A 24,773-nucleotide genomic window follows, 5' to 3' on the forward strand; every position below is an offset into this window, starting at 1 on the left:
ATCCCCAAAGGCCACCCATTCCACTTTGGGGTATCTGCAATTGTTGGAGAGATTTTCATCACATTGAACCAAAATCTCCCTCCTCTCTATAACTACCACTTACCTTTAGGGACAAGCAGAACAAGTTTGATGCCTATTTCACAGCCTTAAGGTCGGGTACAAAGGATATAAAACCTTAAATATCAGGTGAAGGAGTTTTGTTTAGACTGCATTTGGGTTTTGCGCAAGAAAGTAAAATGATCAGAGTTATACTTTGGTAAGATTAATCTAAAGCTGAAACCAGTTGGGAGGCTGTTGTCAGCTTCTTAAACTGTTGGTTGTGACATGTAACAATTTGAGGGTCACGAAAAGTTTGGCAGCAGTAAAAGATTATGTATACCTATTTTATATACTTATATACCCGGGGTCACATAAAAATTTCTCAGGCTCACGAGTGGACAAAGTTTAAGAAACCCTGGTCTAGATGAAATAATGAGGATGGTTTCAGTGAGAATTAGAAAGGAGAGGGAGATGCCAAGAGATATTACCAAGCCAATTCAATAGTTCTTGGTAAATGTTATATTTAGGAAGAGATGGTCTTTTTAAAAGCCATATTGCAGAAGAAAAAAGCTGCATCAAAGAAGCACAGGGACAAAGCAGGGATAGTCAGTAATAAGGGGTGATGGAATGAGGGTGGAATAGCTTAACTCGTGTTTTGCTTCTCTTTTGCTCTGCCAAGGAGAGAACAAATATTCTAATGGACAGTGAGTGATTCCCAAGATAAGTAGGGAGAAAACTACTCTCAATGAGTCAGTAAGAGCAGATGAACTGCATCCCTGCATGTTGAAAGACTTGGATTGGATTACTGAGCCTCTGTCAGTGATCTTTGAAAAAAACAAGAAGAATCAAAGGGGCTCTATGGTATTCAAAAAGAACACAATTTATGATTTAAAAAAATAGATGAGAATTGAGTCTGCAAACTGTAGGCTAGCAGACTTCAATTCCTGACAGTATTCTAGCGGATTCTGTTCTAACAAAATTTCTCATGATAGTATAGCAAGTATAGAGGGATGCAGAGTAATTATTCATTAGTACAGTTAGGTGGATTCAGAACTGGCTGGGTGATCAGACCCAAAAATACTCATTAATGGTTCAGTGTCATTCTGAAAGCAGGTGTCCTGTGGAATACACCAAATTCATGTATGGCCCTGTGCTGTCCACTGTTTTTATCAGTGATTTGGATAAAACTATGGTTGTCAAGCTTGTCAGATTTGCAGATGATAACAAGCTAGGAGGGATAGCTAACACCATAGATTATAAAAGTCTAGGTTAAAAAATATGCCAGTAGGTTAGAGTGTTGAGATAAATCTACTAAGATAAAAATGAATAAAGATAAAAAAGAATAACTTAAGTTAAAAAATACAAGTACAGGGGGATGCCAGGTGATGCAGTAGATAAAGCACCGGCCCTGGATTCAGGAAGACATGAGTTCAAATCCAGCCTCAGACACTTGACACTTACTAGCTGTGTGACCCTCATTGCCCCACAATAAATAAATAAATAAATAAATAATATACAAGTACAAGATGGAGATCTGGAGGTCTGAAGAAAAGAGATCAGGGAGTTATAGTGGATTACAAACTCAATATGTGTCAACATATGTGTCAATGTGTGATATAGCAGCCAAGAAAGATAATTTGATCTTAGGCTTCATTAATACATAACTTCAGGGAACAAGGATGCCATAGTCAGAATGCTTCTGTGATAGTCTGTTCAGTTTGAGGATGTCCTATTTAGTAAGGACTTTGCAAAGTTGAGGAGTGCCCAGGGTAGGGCAACCAGAATAATAAAGAAGCTTGAGGATCAATTGAAGAAATTAGAAATTTTAGAGAAGAGTTAAGGGGTTATGATAATTTTCTCTTAGTATTTGAAGGGTTGTCCTATACTTGTTTTGACTGGTCCAAAAAAGCAGAATTAGGAATGACAGGTGGAAGTTTCAGACAAATTAAGGTTTGCTATTAAAAAGAATAAATCTTCCTGACTATTAACGCTCTCCCAAAATGACTGTCTTGGATATCCATGGGTTCCCCCTCCCTAGAAATCTATAAGCAAAGGCTATGTGACTACTCGTTGGATTTACTGTAAAGATGACTTTTCTTCAGGTATGAAATAGATTAGATGGACCCTAAGGTTACTGTGAGCTTACTGTGATTCAGTGAGACTAAGATAATAATTAAGTATAAGATTAAAACTACAGATGAATTATGCGCCTATTTGGAGGGCTGCTACTTTACATCTTTGTTTTTCTTTTCTTTCCCATTTTCCTCACTCCTGCTAACTATTTCTATCACTAGTGCTAGACCCAACAATACTCATCTAAGAGACTAGTCTGCCCAAGTTGTAGCCAGTCCACATAGCTTTTGTACCTAATCAGAATTTTAAAACTATACATTCTAGAATGCCAGTAGTTTAAAATCCTAGATACTTTTAAGCATTAACTCCAATAACCTAAATTATTGCTGTGAAAAAAAAGCATTGTCATCAAATTAAGGTGAATCAAACCCCCACTGCTTGCATTCTAACCTAAAAGGGACAAAAAATAAAAGAAAATAGAAAATTAGATAATCTTGAGGGTTTATACCATTTTCCAATTTAGACTATAAATTAATTGAAAACAAGAATATTATTTTTCAGATACAAAAACTAGCATCCTATGTTGTTAATAAATGTTAAATGATAAATTTGACAAAGTTCTTTATTGAATATTTCCATGGAGCTTTGATAAAAATATTAAATTCAAATATTTTCATAAAACTTAAATCCAATCTTGTGTATGGTAATTCAGGTTTTGTTTTGGGTTTTTTTTAGGATGAAAATGGTATGTGCTACCCTTCAACAAAAAGTCATGAACAATCATTTGCTTACTTGATTGTGGATCCTTTAAAACGTCACGTTAATGTTTTGTACCATTGTTTTGGTGTAGGTGAACTGTCTTTCTAGTTAATATCCCAAGTGTATGTATAGCTATTCTTCTGTTTTTATTATTCATTTTATAATGTTTATGAGCAGTTTGGTAGAATTCAGATTCTGACCCAAATTCAGTTTTTAATTTACTTCACATAAAATATATGTACTTTAAAAAGAAAGAGAGGGGCAGCTAGGTGGCTCAGTGGATAGAGCACCGGCCCTGGAGTCAGGAGTACCTGAGTTCAAATCCGGCCTCAGACACTTAACACTTACTAGCTGTGTGACCCTGGGCAAGTCACTTAACCCCAATTGCCTCACTTAAAAAAAAAGAGAGAGAGAGAAGAAAATTGCATTCCTTAATGTTGGATTTTTATTTTTCTGGATTACTAATAGAGGAATAGACTTCCATTTCTCATTTCCCATATAACACTACTAATGAGTTCTGGAATTCTTCCTGAAAGTTACTTAGAATAAAATTCTAGTCCATAATTATATATACAATATAAATCTTGTTAAATCTTTTTTTACTCCATATGTTTTATGTTAAAAATAATAAAATTAAATATATTCACAGCAAACTCTTGGAATATATTATTTTCTCTTTATGTGTGGACTTACATTTAATTATATTTATTCATAGCAAACAACTTGTATTTATTTAGTAGGTTTACTTTCCTTACAACAACACTGTCAAGATGAAGTATGCAAGTATCTCCACTATTACCCCCATTTTACCAATAAAGAAAAAACAACTCAGAAAGGCAGTAACTTGTCCTGATTCACATATCTATCACTATAATGACAGATGCAAAACTTGGACACAGTTTTCTTTTAACTCCAAATCCAGCATTCCTTCCTCTAAATCACACAGTTTACAATTTTTAGATTTAGGTAATATATAATCATTATTAATACATCTGATTTTCTGAGAGTTTTACATTTTCTTCATTATTCATTGAATTAAAATCAGAAGAAATGTACTTTGTGGTAAATCAAAAGAATGTTCTGTAATTTAGAGGAATTCAAAGCTGTTTTGTTGCTCAGCCTAAATCAAATTCTACATTGCCTTAGCTATCTTATTGTTCTTTTTAAGGATTTTTTAAAAATTAGAATTATAGTTCATACATAATTCCAAATACTTGTGAGAAAGGGGTGGCCTCCTAAGTAGGGGAATTAGGTGAGTTTTAGGCACCCCATATCCTGGGATTAATGGGTGGAGGACCATGAGTGTGAAAAAACACATATAATGTCCTATATTGCCCAATATCTTGCTTAGTTTTGCTAAATTATTTTCCCACATCTCTTATTTTTGTTATAAGGGATTACTTGGGGCAGGGGGGAGAGGCATTGCATTGGGAAATGTGGATGATAGTAAACAAAAATATCAATAAAATCTACTAAACTTAGTTTATCACAGGAAAGCAGGTGAGGCTGACTCCATGCTCTCCTCTAACCTAGCTCAGTGTCTGACTGAAAATTATTTTTCCACCATGTCTCCAAATAGGTACTTTACCTACTCCCTCTCACAGTGCTTTTCAGTTCTTTTTTATGTATTGTCTTCTCCCATTAGAATATAAAGTTCTGGGGCAGCTAGGTGGCGCAGTGGATAGAGCACTGTCCCTGGATTCAGGAGTACTTGAGTTCAAATCCGGCCTCAGACACTTAACACTTACTAGCTGTGTGACCCTGGGCAAGTCACTTAACCCCAATTGCCTCACTAAATATATATATATACATACATACATACATACATACATACATACATACATACATACATATATACATACATATATATATACATATATATACACATATATATATAAAGTTCTTCAAGGGGCAGGGACTACCTATCTTTTTGCTTTAATTTCTTTTCCAAGTGCTTTGCACAATATGCGGCACGTAGTAAACCTATAATAAATGCTTCAACTACTCTCTAATCCAGTATTGAAAAGCCCCTCACAACAGCCCTCATCTCATATTACTTTTCCCCAAGTGATCTGAATTTTACCTGCTGTGTGGCTAACGAATGTGCTCTTTGCCTCTTCCCAACCATGAAATATTTACAGTCCTTGGAAATTACATGGAGTACACTTTGAATAGATATGAACATATTTCATAGTCATCATAACATATATTATAGAATCACTGGTGGTAGTTATCCCAAATATCTAGTATAATGCATATGTAAGTACCTAGTATATGGCATTCATATATAATTGCATGCAGTGAACATTGCAGGAGGCAAACTTATTACATAGCACAAGATATTACAATGGCATATACATTAGTCTAGAACAACAAATTTCACACAATACAAAAAACAGTAACATAACAAGAACTGAATACTATGATCAAATGCAGAGGTCACATACTGAAACACACATAGATCAATAGTACAAAATAACATAGCATCCTAGGTAGTGTAGTGGATAGAACACTGGGCATGGAGTCAGGATGACCTGAGTTCAAGTCTGGCCCTGGGCAGGTCATTTAACTTTTGTTTACTTCAGTTTCCTCATCTGCAAAATTGGGATAATATTACCTATATCCCAGGATTGTTGTGAGTATCAAATGAGATAATAATTGTAAAGCCCTTAGCATAGTGCCTGGCACAAGAGTAAATACTATATAACTGTTAGCTACCATTATTATTACTATTGCTAACATAAATGGCAATGATGCATAACAGCAAAAATAGTATATTGAAATTTTTGCTAGCAAACACATATGTAATAGCACATAATAATGTAAAAAGTAGTTATATACAGGGGGCAGAGCTAAGATGGCAGAGGAAAGGCAGTAACCTCTCTGAGCTCCTCACACGATCACGCCAAAAAACCTCCAAGTAATGCCATAAGACAATTCCTGGAGCAACAGAACCCACAAAAGGACGGGGTAAGACCATTTTTCCACCCAAAGACGACTTAGAAGGTCAGCAGGAAAGGTCTGTTGTACCAGGGTGGGAGTGGAGCCCAGCCCCATGGTTTTCCCTGATGCCTCGCCTCACCTCACCTCTGCCTCTTAAAATCCCCAGTTTCCTTCAAAGGGCACCTAAAGCAAAACCATCAAAATTAAGCCTTTATTGATCCCATGAACTATTAGTGCCGCCCCCCAAAATTACCTTGTACTCTATTTTTTTATATATCTGCACTTTGCAAACCTTAAAATAGCCATTTAAATGTTACCTGTTATGACGATGGTGATGAAGAAGATAATGAAGATGAGGATGATGTAGGTATTGTCTCCCCCAATTAAGTAATAATCTCTTTAAGACATGGACTGTTTCACTTTGTCTTTGTGGCCCCATGGCATAGCACAGTACCTAGCACATGTTAAGAACTCAACAAATTCTTATTGACTGATTTTCCCATAAGCACCTACCACATCACATTCCTGCAATAAGAAGCCCTGAAGCTGAGTTCGTTCCTAAAATGATCCTTCTATTTGTCAACCACTGGAAAGTCACCAAAGTCAAACTTATTTGGAATCATTCTTCAAGTAGAGGAGTTAATCAATAAACAAACATTTACAAATCAATGAATCAACAAGTATATATTATGTGCCAACTATGCAATATTCTAGACATTGGAGATACAAATAGAAAGAATGAAACAACCACTATTCTCAAAAAGGCCTTAGTCTATCAGGGAAAACAAGTGAGAGTATTATATTAAAAAGAATAAATACAAAGTACATGGTAATTAAATACAAGATAATTAGGTAAGACACCAGCATTTGAGGTATCAGGAAAGTATCCCTGTAAAAGGCACTGCTTTGGGGCAGCTAGATGGCACAGTGGTTAAAGCACTGGCCCTGGATTCAGGAGTACCTGAGTTCAAATCCGACCTCAGACACTTGACACTTACTAGCTGTGTGACCCTGGGCAAGTCACTTAACCCCTATTGCCCTGCAAAAAAAACAAAAAGAGAGAGAGAGTTTATCAGGGGCAGCTAGATGGCGCAGTAGATAAAGCACTGGCCTTGGATTCAGGAGGACCTGAGTTCAAATCCAGCCTCAGACACTTGACACTCAACTAGCTGTGTGACCCTGACCAAGTCACTTAACCCTCATTGCCATGGGAAAAAAAAAGAGAGAGAGAGAGTTTATTGAGGTGAATAACTTTGGTACTTGTTCAACTGAAAAATTCTTACTTAGAGGTTTGTCTTATTCATTACTATCCATTAAACTATAGCTCCTTGAGTACAGGGATGTTTTTTGCCCTTTTTTTTGTATCCCCAGTACTTAGCACAGTACCTGACATATAGGAGGTGCTTAATAAATCTTTATTGAATTGAATTGATTACAGAGAGAGAGAGAGAAGGCAATGCTTAAGCTATATTTTGAAGGAAAAAAAGGATTCTGTGAGGCAGGTCAGGAAAAAGTGTATTCCAGGCATGGGAGATAGTCCATACAAAGTCATATAGTTGAGAAATGAAGTACTATTCATGAGGCGTTTTTCATATCCACCTCTGCAACATATTCCTCATCCTACCCCTTCTCTAATCACATGGCACCACAGAGATCACCAAGCAAAACAATATAGAGAAAGAAGAGAAGAGGGCCCAGCATAGGGCCTTGGAGAGAGATACACATAGTTAGCATGCACAACATGGATGAAGATCCATCAGAATAAACTAAGAAGGAGAAGTCAGGTAAGAGGAAAACTAGGAGAGTGTCAACAAGACCTAGAGAAAAGAGTCAAGGAGAAAAAGGGTGATTAACAATGCCAAAGTTTACATAGAAGACAACAAGGATGAAGGTTCAGAAAAGACCATCAAGGTGGCCATTATTAAGAGGCCACTGGTAACTTTGGAGAGAATAGTTAAAATTGAATGATAAAGGGAGCAGCTGGGTGGCACAATGGATAAAGCACCAGCCCTGGATTCAGGAGGACCTGAGTTCAAATCCAGACTCAGACACTTGATATTTACTAGCTGTGTGACCCTGGGCAAGTCACTTAACCCTCACTGACCTGCAAAAAAGAAAAAAGAAAAAAGTTGAATGATAATGTTGGATACCACATTTTCATTCTGGCCATGTCTCCTGGCACATGCATTCACTGCTTGCCCCTGAATCTGTTCATACCCAAAAGGCAAAGTATTAAAGTGTTATTCCAGGAAAAGAAGTGTCATAAAAAGAAAAAAAGAAAAAGAAAAACCAGGATGGTCTCAGTCACCATCTTGTCTATCTTTTCTTCTTAAAAAGTCACTTTCCACATCATTTTCTAGACTACCTCCTTCCTCACAAGCTGATATAAACTCTACCCATGATCCTCCACTATTTTTATCATGATCTTGGCTCAGAAGTCTTGTGAGACCAGTGGGTGCCCTCCCCACCCAGAGCATACTTTTTATTGATGTAACAAGAGCAATAATTTTGTTCAAAGAGCTCTGATTATCAATTTCAAGTGAAGAATTAAGCAGGGACATTTGTGTTTTATCAAATGTGTTTGCTCCTCTCAGGTAAGATTCCAGTATAGAATCCAAATCAAAGAGGGATTTCCTATAGATGATATGATCATATAGATGCTCTTGTTCCCAGATAACATTGTACTAATTACATTGACCCTTGGAAAATTCTAGAGATATCTAACTGAGATCCATAATATTCAAAAGAATTTGGTCTGGGCTGAGCCAATATAGTGGAGGAAAGGCAGTGACTTCCCTGAGCTCTCCCGAAGACCCCTCCAAATACCTTCAAATAATGCTATAAGACAATTCCTGGAGCAGCAGAACGCACAAAAGGACAGGGTGAGACCATTTTCCACCCAAAGATGACTTAGAAGGTCAGCAGGAAAGGTCTGTTGTACCGGGATGAGAGTTGAGCACAGACCCATACAGGCAGCACCACGCAGACCCAGCCCCAGCCCCAGCCCCAGTCCCAGAGAATGAAGCCTCAGGAGTCTCTGAATCAGCTTTGGCAGCAGCTGCTTCTGGAATTCAGCCCACAGACAATGAGAGGGGCGAGCAATTGGCCAGGGGGAGATTACAGAGGTCTCTGCTGGCACTGAGGCAAAAATCTGTTGTTTTGCCCATGCTCAAATGTGAATCCAGTTTGCAGTCTTGGGTGGTGAGCCAGGTAGGGGAGGGACACAGGCATACCAGAGCTTACAGCCACAGTAGAACAGGAATCTTTTCTGGTTTAGAGGGCAAGCAGGCCTGTGGTTGCTTGCAGACCAAAACACAGGGTAGGGGAGTGGTAAATGTGCCTCTCCTTAAATTGTACCACCTTGGACCCCCTGAAGCTTGGGACAGTGCACTCCAGAAGCAGTGCCCCACTTTAATAAGGAGTTAAAAGTTAAGAAATAGGCTGGGAAAATGAACAAACAGAAAAAAATGCTGACCCTAGCAAGTTTCTATGGTGACAAGGAAGATCAAAATACACCCTCAGAAGAAGATAACAAAGTCAAAGCTCCTACATCCAAAGCTTCAAAAAAATATATTAATTGGTCGCAGGCCATAGAAGCGCTCGAAAGGGATTTTGAAAATAAAGTAAGAGAGGTAGAGGGGAAAATGGAGAGAGAAATGAGAGGGATGCAGGAAAATCATGAAAAAAAAAATTCAACAGCTTGAAAAGCCAAATTGACCAAATGGAAAAGGAAGTACAAAAGCACTCTGAAGAAAATAATTCCTTAAAAAAGTAGGATTGAGCAAATGGAAGCTAATGACTTTATGAGAAATCAAGACACAATAAAGCAAAACCAAAAGAATGAAAAAAATAGAAGGCAAAGTGAAATATCTCCTTGGGAAAACAATTGACCTGGAAAATAGATCCAGGAGAGATAATTTGAAAATTATTGGATTACCTGAAGGCCATGATCAAAAAAAGAGTTTAGACATCATCCTCCAAGAAATTGTCAGGGGGGATTGTGCTGATATTCTTGAACCAGAAGATAAAATAGAAATTGAAAGAATCTACCAATCACCTCCTGAAAGAGGTCCCAAAATAAAAGCTTCCAGGAATATTATAGCCAAATTCCAGAGCTCCTAGGTCAAGGAGAAAATACTGCAAGCAGCCAGAAAGAAACAATTCAAGTATTGTGGAGCCACAGTCAGGATAACACAAGACCTAGCAGCTTCTACATTGAAGGATCAGAGGGCTTGGAATATGATATTCCAGAGGGCAAAGGAACTGAGATTACAACCAAGAATCACCTACCCAGCAAAAGTGAGTATAATATTTCAGGGGGGGGAAATGGGAATTCAATGAAAAAGAGGACTTTCAGGCATTCTTGATGAAAAGACCTGAGCTGAATAGAAAATTTCACTTTCAAATACAAGATCCTAGAAAAGCATAAAAAGGTAAACAGGAAAAAGAAATCATGAGGGATATTAAAAGGTTAAACTGTTTATATTCCTACATGAAAAGATGATACTTGTAACTCAAGAATTTTCCCATTATTAGGGCAGCTGAATGGAGTATATTTAGACAGAAGGCATAATTTAATATGAAGGGATGATATGTTTAAAAAAATAAAATTAAGTGGTGAGAGGAATGCATTGCGAGAAAGGGAAAGGGAGAAGTGGAATAGGGTAAAGTATCTCACATAAAAGAAGAAAAAGTTTATGGAATTGAGGGGAAGATGGGGGAGTCAGTGAGCCTTACTCTCATCAGAATTGTCTCAAAGAGGGAATAACATACACACTCAGTTGGGTAGAGTAATCTATCTTACCCTAAAGGAAAGTAGAAGGGGAAGGGGATAAGGGGAGAGGGCTGAAGGAAGTTAGGGCAGATTGGAGGAGTGAGCACTCAGAAGCAAAATGCTTCTGAGTAGGAATAGGGTGAAAGAAGATAGAAAATAGAGAAAATATCAAAGGGAGGGAATAGGATGGAGGGAAATACAGTTAGCAATAGTAACTGTGGGGGAAAAAAAACTTGAAGCAACTTTGTCTGATAGGCCTCAGTTCTCAAACATATAAAGAATGGAGTCAAGTTTGTTAAAATAAGAGCCATTCCCCAATTGATAGATGATCAAAAGACATGAAGTTTTCAGATGAAATCATCAAAACTACCTATAACTATAGGGGAATAAAATCTCTAACTCATTATTGATTGGAGAGATTCAGGTCAAAACAATTTGGGGTACTACCTCATACCTATTGGATTGGATAATAGGACAGCAGAAGAAAATGGCAAATGTTAGGGGCAGCTAGGTGGCGCAGTAGATACAACACCAGCCCTGGAGTCAGGAGTACCTGAGTTCAAATCTGGCCTCAGACACTTAACACTTACTAGCTGTGTGACCCTGGGCGAGTCACTTACCCCATTGCCTCACTAAAAAAAAAAAAAAATGGCAAATGTTGTAGGGGATATGGGGGAAATGAGACATGAATATACTCTTGGTAAAGTTGTAAACTGATTCAAACATTCTGTAGAACAATTTGGAACTATGGCCAAAGGGCTATAAAACCATGCATACTCTTTGAGCTAATAATACCACCACTAGGTTGGTATCCTAAAAGAGATTTTTTTAAAAAGTTGAATTTGAAATTGGGGAAATGCCCATCAATTGGGGAATGGATGAACAAATTGTGGGATGAAATTATGATGAAACACTATTGTGCTATAAGAAATGATGAGGAGGATGTTATCAGAAAAACCTGGAAAGACTTACATGAACTGATGCAAAGCGAAATGTACAGTATACAAAATAAAGCAATATTGTAAGATGATCTGCTATGAATGACTTAGTTATTTCCAGCAATACAATGATCCAAGACAACTCTGAAGGACTTATGAAAAATGCAATCTATGTATAGAGAAAGAACTGATGATTTCTGAATACAGATTGAAGCATAATTTTTGTTAGTTCCTTTTTTAAGTTTTTTTTCTGTTTTCTTTCACGATCTGACTAATGTGGAAATGTTTTGCATGACTACACATGTATAACTTATATTGAATTGCTTGAGTTCTTAAGGGGGTGGAGAATTTGGAACACAAAGTTTTAAAAACCAGTGTTAAAATTTGTTTTTACATGTAATTTGGGAAAAAATAAAATTCTAAATAAAGATTAAAAAAAACTTTAAAAAAAGGATTTGTCTACCTACATAAGAAAAATCAAGTGGCTAAAGAATGCTAAATATCCAGACTGTGCTATGCAGTTATATAGCCCATAGAGCTCATCCATCTACATCTATAACTTGGACAAATATTGCAAATAAACAGTGAAAATTGAACCTGAGGAAGAGAGCAGTCTGTATTATCTTTAGAAAACTGCACATTTTTTTTATACTTTCCTGGGGGTGGGGGGGGGGTGTATTTTTTTAATACCAGTATTCTTCCAGTGATGTTTTAGGACTATAAGCTATAGAATACCACAGTCTCTAAAGAAGTAAAGTTGGGAATTGTCTGACAGAGTAGAATTTTGTTTCTGAGAGATTTTTAGAAATGGCAGGCTCCTAACCAGGGAAAGAATGCACCTAATTAGCCAAGTAAGAATTAATTTGCCTGAGGTCTTAAAAATCTAATTTAGAAGGGTTAAAGTGAAAAGGAAGAGGAGAGAAATTTCCTACACATAGCCACAAAATTAGGTACTATGTGGAGAGTAACAAGACTGGGCAGTCCAGTTGCCCAGAAATTCACAACAGATAGCAATAAAAAGTATGAGTTTGGATAGGTCTCACTGAGACTTGGTGTTATGAGACCCATAATAAAATTATTCTGGGAGGAGGATACATTTTTTTACAAGGAATAAGACATAAAAATGCATGGGTGGGAAATGGGAGGATATTATGAATGTCCCTGTAAATTAAGAAAATATACTCAGGTGAGGACATCCAGGACCCAGACAGGGGAAACATGATGGAGAACATATGGCTGAAGATCAAGGGGAGCAAGAAAAAACAACAATGAATATTGTCATTGGAGTATACTACAGAGCAGCTGGACTGAAAAAAGAGATAGATGAGGAGTTCAGGAAACATCACAGGACTGTCATGAGATAAGATATAGTAGTGATAGAGGATTTCAATTATCTTGTTATCTGTTGTAACTATCTCCCCTTCCCCCCTCTTTCTCTTTTTCTGTGTTTTTGTGTGTGTGTTTATGTACGTATGTGTTTCTCTTTCTCCCAGCAAAATGGAGCAGTTAATCATTTCTTGACCTGCCTTAAATTCATTCTTCATTGGAGGAACCAATGAGGGGAACTTCCCTTCTGAATTCCAATACTGTTTCACAAGAAAGGACTATTACATAAAAATGAATGGAACTGTGGAAGGGGATGTAGGTGGGGGAGAAGTGGCCATTTCACTTTAGAATATGTGATAGAAGTGAGGGAAGCCAAGCACTGGTCTGACATGCCTAAATGTTGAGACAGCAGGTTTCCAAACATTCGGAAAAAGAGTAAGTTAAATTCCATGGACTAAAATTCCACAGAAGTCATTACAAGAGGGATAGGAAATTCTCAGAAAATTCTGAAAACACAAAGAGAAACCATTCAGATGAAGAGATAAAGAAAGAGTTGTCACACACACACACAGAATGACATTGATTAACCAGCTTAGATTTAAATATATAATATATTTATATAATGTATGTGTATGTGTATATATACATATATATACACATATATTTATGTATGTGTATACACACACATATTGTTGAAGACGTGGCATGCAGCAGAGGATGAATATAAAATCATGGGATGGTTTTGTTAAAAGAGCATCCAAAGTGCTAAAGCTCAGAATGAACAAAAGTTTAAAAAAAAAAAAAAAAAGAATCTGAGGAGAACCAAAAGGGCTGGCTAGGATGTTTTTTATTCTATATTGCAGAAAAGTGGAGGATGGAACATCTTAATGTGGTTGAAGTTTCTGTTGTTTTAAGATCCGTTCATGAGATTTCACTGCTCCACCCCCCCAACTTTTCTTCACCAACACTGATCAGTAACTAATCTACAACTTTCATTTTTACAGTGGGCGGGAGGGTCTGAGAATTTAACTGTCTAGAGTTTCTCAGCTTATGAGAAAGGCAGGACTTGAACACACATCATCCTGACTCCAGGGAAACACTCTATCCACTTCATTTTTCTGCCTTTCATCTAAACATATACCAAAATTTATAAATCATAAAAAGGACAAATCAAACAATTAATCATATTATAAAATATTTATGACTTTTCACTTTAAATTTTGGTTTTATGGCTTAGGACCTGAAAGGTACTTTATCAATAATCTAATGTTTTCATGGACAGCTGCAGGGAACAGTGGACAGAATGTCAGGCCTGGAGTTGGGAAGACATGAATTCAAATTCAGTCTCAGGTACTAGCTGTGTGATTTTGGGCAAGTCACTTATCCCTGTTTGCCTCGTTTCCTTATCTATGAAATGAGCTGGAGAAGGAAATAGCAAACCACTCTAGTATCTTTACCAAGAAAACCCCAAATGGGGTCACAAAGTATCAGATACAATTGAAAATGACTAAAACAAAATGTTTTCCTTTAAATGATGAGGAAAATTGGGGCTTAGAGAGGCTGTAATTTGTTCAAGATTACCCAGTGTGTCATTTGAAATATATTGGGGGTGCCTGTCTCCTTTCTAGATTTTAGGGAACATAGCTGGAGTTTCTAATATATTGATACTTATAAACTAGAGGCTATAGCACCAGTCTTTGGCATTAAGTATTTATTAAATCATATTAAATGTTGGTAAAAAGAGAGCACATGGCTCCAAAAGTTCAGAAGCCCTACATAACCTAGGATAGAGAGGAGGCTGGGGCGGGACACGTGGCTGCCCCCCTTCAGCATCCTAGCCCAGAGAGAGAGCGAGGGAAAGAGAGTGAGTGACCTTCCTTCTCCCCAAGGATTTTATCCTCTCTCAGGTAAAGTCAGGTCACTGCACCTTGACCCAAGCTAATTGGCCAGTAATGTTCAAGTCCATTGATTGGCATGACTTGAGGGTGGTCCATATCAAAATGAACAGTGCCCTGCTGCTCAGGGTCTGTGAAAGAAAGACCCTCTGAGGGCAAAGCTTTTAAGGAGGCTTGGTTCTAATCTCTATTGTCCCTATTCAGAGCCCAAGCTCCAACTTTACTAACTCTGGACTGACCTTAAAAGAGGTCAGGCAAGGCTCCCTCGATGGGGCCCTCTGGATGCCCCCAAACCCCATTATTTTTCTCATACCAGTTAGTATCAGAATTATGTGATTTAAACCTAGGTCTTTGGAAAGTTCAATGTTATTTCTATTTAATCACTTCTTAGTTTCTGGCTGGTTTGTATCATTCTCTTCCATTCTCTCTACTCCATTCAACTTTGCCTACCCAACCCCCATTATCTGTTACTTTTTCTTTTTCATGAGTAGTACAGGATTTGTAGCTACTCAAAATGGTAGTCCAGGGGGCAGCTAGGTGGCACAGTGGATAAAGCACCAGCCCTAGATTCAAGAGGACCTGAGTTCAAATCTGGACTCAGACATTTGACACTTACTAGCTGTGTGACCCTGGGCAAGTCACTTAACCCTCATTGCCCCACACAAAAAAAGGTAGTCTAGGTCTCCGGATGGCAGTTGCTACTTCTCCTCTCAGAGATCTAGCAGACCTTTATGGTATAGGGTGTGGTCTTTTAGTGCTATAGCTCATGAATTCCCCATGTTTCAGCTTCATTATTAGTTGATATCAATTAGTCATTCTCAGATATGTCAAACTTGAGGCCTGCTGTGGCCTGCAACACTCCTGTGCACCACAGGAACCTGATCAAAATGTAATTGGGAAATGTTTAACAAAATAAATAAAAATACAACATATTTAATATTAATTCAGTTTTCTAAGTTAACATGCAGCCCACAGGGATTCATTTCTATTTGAGTTTGACATCACTGAACAAATGAGCTTTTACAAAGGAGTTTTTACTAAGGTAGGATGTAGTAAAAATAGTTGTTACAAAATATCTTTCCCAGGGGCAGCTAGGTGGCACAGTGGATAGAGCACTGGCCCTGGAGTCAGGAGGACCTGGGTTCAAATCCAGCCTCAGACACTTAACACTTACTAGCTGTATGACCCTGGGCAAGTCACTTAACCCCAATTGCCTCACTTAAAAAAAAAAATCTTTCCCAAATCTGAAGATGACTCTCCCACAGTACCTTCAGAACATCTCGAGTTTAGAGAACACATGTTGTCAAGGGATAACTCACAGCTCCCCAAAATCTTCTCCCCTTTGTGGGGCTCTACTGGGTTCCTTTTAGAGGACTGTAATGTGTATCTGGTTTGTCCTTAGCTCCCATTGTAGACACTATCACCACTCACTGTTGCTCCGAGAACACTAAGACAATGATGAGAAGTCCATCTCTTCATACCCTCTGAAATTCACAAGGACATCGTCTGATCCAAAAAGGAAAAGGGATAGAAGCTTTCTTCCTTCCCCCCTCCTTCCTAGGGGCTTGATGGGAACTATACTTTCTTCTAAGTTGCCAGACTCTCAGATGCTAAAACTGGCTTGTTTTATAGAAGAGCTGCAGGCTGTGACAAGATCATATAGTAGTTTAATGCCTTGGAATGACTGATTGATTGTTTCAGGAGAAAGGTTTTCACCTAATAAGGGCATTCGGGCCAGAATATTTTGTTAGTTATTTTAAGTCTGGTTGGATGATTACTTGATGGATGTGTTTTAAGGAGCATCATGTCATAGTACAAGAACCTCAGACTTTGGGTCAGGAGACATGGTTGGTACTCAGGTCTCTTCTGCTAAACATATGATCTCAAGCAAGCTACTTTGTTTAATTTCCTCATTTATAATTTAAGGGACTAGCTGGACTCTAGTGGACTAGTTGATCTCTAGAATCTCTTTAATCTTCAAAATGAAACCAATATAGAGTAACAAAAATCAAATCGATATGCTTATTTTAGTGAGACACCAGAAATTGGATGGCTATGGGACTGAAAATTTAGCTAGGATTATAAGTTATCAGCTCTGAGCAATTCTTATAAATCTGTCCCCACCTCCCCCAAGAGATCTCAATCCCGTCATCTATAAAATGAGAGGATTGGACTATATCATCCCTAAGATTCCTCCCAGCTCTAATTTAATGCCTCTACAAGTTTTGTTACGTTTCTTATGTTCTTATGTTTATTGACTTGCTATTTAGTCATTAATGGAAAAAATTAAAAAGGAGGCTCTTGGAAGAGTTTAGTCATTTAGTTGTCTATCTAACTAGGGTCATAAACAATGTTTAATGTATTTTATGGTAAACTAAGAAAAGCTGTGGCTCAACAACTTGAGAAGTACATGGGACACTTGGAGAGGGTTCAGAGGAATGCAAAAAGATGATTAAAGAGGTAGAAGTAGAACTTTTGAGTAAAGGATAAAGGAATTGATATTGTTTAGCCTATAGGGAAAAAAATTGAGAGAAGACTTAGTAATGGCATTCATATATATGAAAAGGTTATTATGCAGAAGATAGTACCCAGCTGTTCTCCAACTCGATGAGAGACAAAACACTAAGAAAATGGATTTGAGTTAGCTATTAAGAGGGACTTCCAGGGGGCTGGTAGGTGGCGCAGTGGATAAAGCACCAGCCCTGGATTCAGGAGGACCTGAGTTCAAATCCAGCCTCAGACACTTGACACTTAGTAGCTGTGTGACCCTGGACAAGTCACTTAACCCCCATTGTCCTGCAAAAACAAAACAAACCCCCCCCCAAAAAAAACCCAAAACAAACAAAAAAATAAATGTTGACTAACTGAATGAACTAACAAAAATTAGTTTAAAAAAAAAAAAAAGAGGGACTTCCTGACAGAAAAGTTTGTTAAACACTGGAATAGACATCAAGGAAAGTAATTAATTTTTTTTCTGTTAATTCCTTATAAGGAAGTGATTTTTAAGCTCCTTTTACCATCTCATAGGCTTGTTTAGAGGATTAAATTAGATTATCTAACTATATACACACATAGGTATAATGTTTCGTAACTATATGTATGTGCATATATGCTTACACATGCACATATATGTAAGCTATTATCATTTTCACCAGCATGATGTAGTAGCTAGACCTGCAACTTCATGTCACCTCAACTACGCACAAAAATAGACTATAACCCAACCCCAACTCCATGATCAAGAACCCTAAAATTCCTCTCTGACTATATCCTCTAATCCTTCGATCTCTCCTTCTGTTTCCTTCGTTCTAAACTTACTCCTCACCGTGTCCTCACTGTGACCTCTAATTCCTCAAACTCTCCCTGTTCTCCTGGTCTCTCATATTTGCTTTGGCTTCACTTTCCCCCTTCACATTATAGCACCTGGTTCACCCCACCCCCTCCCATACTAAATATTCCCCCAGACAAACTACCCCAGATTCAAGATATTCTGTGGGTCTGTATCCACTCAGAACCATAGCTCATGAACCTCCTCATATACTTACTTTTATGAGTCAGCCAGAGGACACAATTAGTTCAAAATAAAGGCATTTGATGACATAGCATAGTTCGAAAAGAAGCAATAGAAAATTTCCTCCCCAAACCTGAGGCACATTCTCCTACAAGCACACACACACACAATCTACAATCCAGCTCTATTGGCCTCCTTGCAGTTCCTCCAACAGGACCCAACATGTCCAGTCACAATGCTTTTGCATTGTCTGTCACCTATTCCTGGAATGTTCTGTCCCCTCATCTCTGACTTTTTTTTCTTTTTAATTTTTGGAATAAAATGAACATTTCCATAATATAGAGTTTTAAAATATGATTGCACATGAAGCTGCAAATCTATTATATACAACTTGCTATTCCTTTTAAATACATAATAATATTAATACGTAAATTTCTTTTTTCTTTTTCTTCCTTCCCCCCCATTTGTATATATGTATACATATATGTGTGTATGTATAATCATTCTATACATACTTTTATCAGTTCTTTCTCTGGATGCACATAGCATCTGCCTTCATATGTCCTTAGTTTTCCTGGCTTCTTTCAAGACTCAGCTCAAAGTCTACCTTCTGTAGGATGCCTTTCCCCCAGGCTATAATGCCTTTCTCCTTCAGATTACCTCTCATCTACTCTGTATATATCTTAAATGTGCCTACTTATTTACATCTTGCCTCTTCCGATGGAAAGTATTCACCTTAAGGGCAAGGACTGATTTTTTGCCTTTTGCTATTTTAGCACTGTGCCTGGCACATAACAAATGCCCAATAAATTCTTGTTTATTTACTGACTGAATATATCCTCAGGATGTAGCACAGTGCCTTGCACTAGTTGGTACTTAATATTTGTTGAATTGACTTTGAGTCAGGAAGACCTGGGTTCAAACTCTGCCTCTGTTACTAACAGTGTGACCTAGAGTAAGTCACAAAATCTTTATGTGACTCAATTCATAGATGGGTTGTTTTCTGAGTTGGCCGTGGGAATTTCCTTACTAAAAGTTCCCCACACTGATAAAATTGTATATTTTTGTGTATTCTTTTTACTATTATTTTTATTTAGTATGAGTATTTCCATTCCCCGCCAAATCCACCTTTCAAGGTTCTTTTCAAAATGATTTTATCATTATTGTGAATTTAATACATATCTATTTTTAATTAGCCACTATATGTATACATACAGTGATATTTCTTAAATCCTTATCAAATTATATGATAGATACAAAAAACCCTATTTCTATAAAACTTGTATATGTTTCACAGGGACAAGGACTATGCTTGTAATTTCATTGTTATAGGGACTCCTAGGTGAGGAAACTCCCTCTACAAAGCAGGTCAGCACCTTCTCTGCAACTTAATAGTCCTCAAGATTTTCCTGGACTGCTACTCTGGACTACATGTAAGACTATAGACTATTGTAAATGAGGGAATTTGAGACCAGAACTTCAGGTGATCCATCAACAAACAAGATTAGATTTTTAAATGTATAAGCAGTATTGTCTACCCCTTTGTTACCTTTATCAGGTGGAATTCCTCTTTAATTGGGTCAAGGAAGGAACAGCTGATCAGTTAGCCAAATAAACTAAGTACTGACCCCTCCTCCTTTAATATGTAGGACAACTTTTAACAGTTGTTAAGTAAAGTGGTAGACCAAGCCAAGATTAATAAGTCAACAAAGATTTATTAAGCACATACTGTGTCAGACACTGTGCTAAGTAAGCCCTCAGGATACAAAAAAAAAAAAAGAACAAAAAAAACCAGTCCCTATTCTCAAAAAGCTTATAGATAACATGCCAACAACTATAAACAAACATGATATTGATAGATACACACATTTGTATGGATATAGATATATATATATACACATAGACACAGATAGAATGATGATAAATTTGAGGTAGTCACAAAGAGAAGGCACAAAAATCGGGGTTAGGACTAGGAAAGGCTTCTTGCAGTAGGTGGAACTTGAATATCAGACTTGAAGGAAGCCAGGCATCTAGGAGGCAGAAATGAGGAGGGAAAGAAATCCAAGCAATTTCAACTGTCTCCAGGATCTAGGATTCCTAGGGCCCAAAGGAAGGTTAAAAAAAAAAAAAGTGAATTGATGACTACTTACCTTGATTTCACTCAGTACCTTCTCCTCTCCCACCCACCACGCTACCAGCAGTGAGGCTGCACTAGCTGACCCAAGGACCAGACCCGTGGGCTTTCAACAAAACCCAGCCCCACAACTCTGCTCCCCACTCCGCACACCCTTCTTCCCTCTGTCTGGTCCTGTGGAGATCTGAGCTCCAGGTTGTAGATGGCTACTGCAGTCTCATTGGTCCACCTAGTAGGGACATTCTATGCTACAAAAGACAGAATGGGAGGTACAAGACACATGTCTGGACTCAAAATAATAACAACAACAAACATTTTATAGCACTTAGTATGTCCTAAGTGCTTTACCCCACACCCCAACTGTCTCCCTTGTTCCAGAACCTTGGAGACTCAAACTTGAAAGAACATAAATCATCCCCAGCTACAGTGGCACCAGTGTTTTGGCAGGTCAAACTGCCTGGACAGAGGACTGAGAAACAATTGGAATGAGATCGTATACCCTGTGTGGGAGGGCTGTGTATCACTCCACTAAGCCTGATGGGAAAAGCCCTGCATCCAGATGAGACTAGTTCTATCCCCTCAAAGGTCACTTGGGGCAAAGACCTAGCCCTGTGTGGGTGGAGGCTGAGATGCTTTGACATCCAGTCTCCAGGAAAAAACACTACCAAAGGGGAAGAAATCAGAAAGTAAGTGATTAGGGGGAGGGGGCTGGAGGGAAAAACTGAACTTACCAAAAGTATCAGGAAGAAGAAAATTCAAAAACCTTGAACATAAGCAGATAAATTAATTTGGAAAACATTAATAGTAAAAGGAAATGTGACTTTCAAATCTATTAAACAAATTCAGGCATTTACAAACAACGACTACAAAACAAAGGAAAACTGATGCTTGGTAAATCAGGTTCCTGTGGAATATGCAAAGAACATGCAATCACATACACACATATACACATACAGATATGTATGGGGGTATATGTATATATGTATATGTGTGTGTGCGCGTGTGTGTATGTGTGTATATATATACACACACACACACACACACAGAAAGAGAGAGAGAGAGAAAGAGAGAGAGAAAGAGAGAGAGAGACGGTCAATAATAAAGAGGCATTTGAAACATTCTTAGGGAAAATAATCCAGACTTGAGATTATTTGCTTCTCAGAAACTCCAGTCAGCAAAAATGCAGAAAGGGTGAATAAATATAGCATCCAAAGACACATATAACAAAGTGACAGCAGAGACATCCAAAAGAGACTTGGTTCTTTTCTTTCTTTCTTTCTTTCTTTCTTTCTTTTTTTTGGGGGGGGGCAGGGCAATGAAGGTTAAGTGACTTGCCCAGGGTCACACAGCTAGTGTTAAGTGTCTGAGGCTGGATCTGAACTCAGGTCCTCCTGAATCCAGGGCCAGTGCTTTATCCACTGTGCCACCTAACTGACCCTGAGACTTCTTTCTAATGTTCACAGGGAGGCAGGACTGAAGGCAGATGTCTGGTGGAGGTAATAATGAAAAGAAATGGGCCTGGCATATTATAGATACAACCTGGCGAATTGATGATGATGGTGTTTGTAGTGGTGGTGGTGGTGGTGGTGGTGGTGGTGTGATGTGACATGGTTGTTGTTGTTATAGAACTACATTACAAATGGGAGAGTGCATGAAAGGGGAAAGGAAAACAGGGGGACGGGGGATTTTGTGATGTACCCGGGTCAGATAGAGGGCTAGCAATGAGGGGAAGGTGACCACTGTGGTCTCTAAAAAAGAGAATAGCCTGAAGGGAATTGAGAGAAGGGGTGGAATCATGGGAAAGGGAGGGGGGAAAAGAAGGGTGACTTACTTTGATGGTGGGAGGGGGTTCCACCGATGTTCTATGAATTCTGAGTGTTGTCTGGGGGATTTGGTGCTTGAAAAGATCATTTATCCTACCTTGAGGAGGAGGTGGAGGCTGAGTTGGAACTCAGAGGGGAGGAGGAGCAACTGGCACCTGGAGGAAAAAGCACTGGCCCTGGATTCAGGAGGACCTGAGTACAAATTTGACCTCAGACACTTGACACTTAATAGCTGTGTGACCCTGGGCAAGTCACTTAATCCCCATTGTCCTGCCAAAACCAAAACAAATTAAAAAAAGAAATTCTCTCTAAAAAGGGGGGGCAGGGTAAAAATGAAATTTGAAATCCTAATGAACAGGACTAGTTAAAGGGTAAGAGAGGAAGAGGGAATCTCTTTGAGAGAGAAAAAGGGGGAAGAATTATATAATCATATAAAAGCAGGATAGAAAAAGGAACTAAAGCAAAACTCCAAAAGGAAAAGGGTAACAAATGAAAGGATCAAGAGTGAGAGAAAGAGTACCAGTGGGAACAGGGCCACCTTAAAAAATATTAAAGTAAAGTAACTGAAGGACCATAATGCTGTGTTTATAATAGGAGGGAGAAAATCATAACTTGAAAAAATTAGAGACAGATGGAGGAAATATAAATCTAACTCTCATTACCTTAAATAAGAAAGAATTAAACAATATAATAAAATGAAAAAAGAGCAACAGATTGGATAAGAAAACAGAATCCTATAATTTGTTGCTTACAAAAAACACATTTAAAAAAAAAAGATACATGCAAAATAAAACTGAAGGAAGGGTAAAAAGTTTACTATGCAAAAAGTGAATCCAAAAAAGGAGTTGTAATCATGCTATTTGATAAAGCAAAACTAAATATTCTAAAAGCAAACAAAATTTGTGTTAAAAGGAACTGTAGGCAATCAACCAATATCAATAATAAACAGTTCCAAATGCTTTAGCATGCAACTTAATAAAGGAAACATTAATTGAGTTACAAGAAGACATAGATAGTATATAATAGTGACTAGAGACTTCAATATCCCTCCCTCAGTTTGGTATACCTCTATCAGAAAGATAAATAAAATAGAACATATGGAAATGAACAAATTGATGGAGAAATTAGACATATCATCTATGTGAGACTACAAAAGAATATGCAGATTTCCTAGCACCACGTGAACCTTTAAAAAATTAACCACTGACCATGAGACATTGCAAATAAATGTAAAAAAGGCAGAAATTATAGATACATTCTTTACATACCATAAAAATAGTCATTGGTTTATAACGATTGGAATGACGCCACCTGCTAGAGAGCTCCTGTAGGAAAGCTCCACCATGAGGAGAAGGCCTCTGAGTGCAAGCCATGTGGTCAGTTCCTTGGCGTCAGGAAGTGACGTTTGCTCATGGGTACTGTCTATCAAAGCTACCAGGCAAATTTCTAGGAGGAGGACACAAAGTAGGAAGCAGACGCTGGCAGAGGGGTTTTTCCTCTTTTTGTTCCTGACCTCGCCATGACGGTTAGATGATGGGGTCTCTTAGAAATAGTTACATTTTTACCTTTCTGTCTGATCCTAATGCTCTTTAATAAATGCTTAAACACTTAAGTACTCTTGCTAAAGCTTATAATTTATTGACGACCACTCATTAGATTTTAGATAGTACAGCTAGAATTTTAGCCTCTTACAGGTTCAAGGGCCACAAACAAGACCAAAATGGAGACTTAACAGTGAAATGCTAAAATAATTAGTGGGCCAAAAAACAAAACCATAGAAGCAAAAATTATGTGAAAGAAAATGATAATGATGAAACAACATATTAAAATTTCTGGGATGCAGCCAAAGCAGTTCTCAGAGGAAAAATCCTATCTTACAAACATATAAACAAAACAGAAAAAGAGAGGATTAATTGAGTACCTTAATAGATAGAGCACTGTGGGGCAGCTAGGTGGCAAAGTGGATAAAGCATTGGCCCTGGGATTCAGGAGAACCTCAGTTCAAATCCAACCTCAGACACTTCACACTTATGAGTTGTATAGCCCTGGGCAAGTCACTTAACCCTCATTGCCCTGCAAAAAAGAAAGAAAGAAGATAGAGCACTGAGCCTGGAGTCAGGAAGACTTGGGTTCAAATCCAGCCTCAGATATTTACGAGCTGTGTGAACCTGGGCAAGCCACCTAACCTCCATTTGCCTTAATCCACTGGAAAAAGAAATATCAAACCACTTCAATAATTTTGCCAAGAAAGCCTTTTAAGGGGTCACAAAGAGTCAGACACAGATGAATGACTGAATAACGTCAAAAATTTGAAGAAATTGGAAAGCCAACAGATAAACAAACCTAAAATAATCACAAAAGATAAGATTTTTTAAATTAAAGAAGAAATAAATTGGAAACAAAAAACTATTAAAATAAGTAAAAACAAAAGCTGTTTTTTGAAAAGATAAATAATTTAAAAAAAAACTTTAGCTAATCTGATTAAAAAAGAAAAAGGAAGAAAATCAAAACAGAAATAAATGTGCAAAGTGAAATCACAACAAAATCAGAAGAAATAA

At 37.8% G+C, this 24,773-nt stretch overlaps 1 protein-coding gene across 1 annotated transcript in view; it reads left to right on the forward strand.

The window, feature by feature from the left end:
* The window catches only part of CFAP300 (cilia and flagella associated protein 300), a 31,687-nt gene extending 28,224 nt beyond the window's left edge, over positions 1-3,463 (forward strand). Inside the window, exon 7 of the mRNA XM_043996757.1 lies at positions 2,848-3,463. Coding sequence (XP_043852692.1) covers positions 2,848-2,979 — 132 coding nt within the window. The 3' untranslated portion in view covers positions 2,980-3,463. The remainder of the gene's footprint in view (positions 1-2,847) is intronic.
* The last annotated feature ends 21,310 nt before the right edge of the window (positions 3,464-24,773 follow it).

Source organism: Dromiciops gliroides, chromosome 3, assembly GCF_019393635.1.
Source record: "Dromiciops gliroides isolate mDroGli1 chromosome 3, mDroGli1.pri, whole genome shotgun sequence".
Classification (NCBI taxonomy): domain Eukaryota; kingdom Metazoa; phylum Chordata; class Mammalia; order Microbiotheria; family Microbiotheriidae; genus Dromiciops; species Dromiciops gliroides.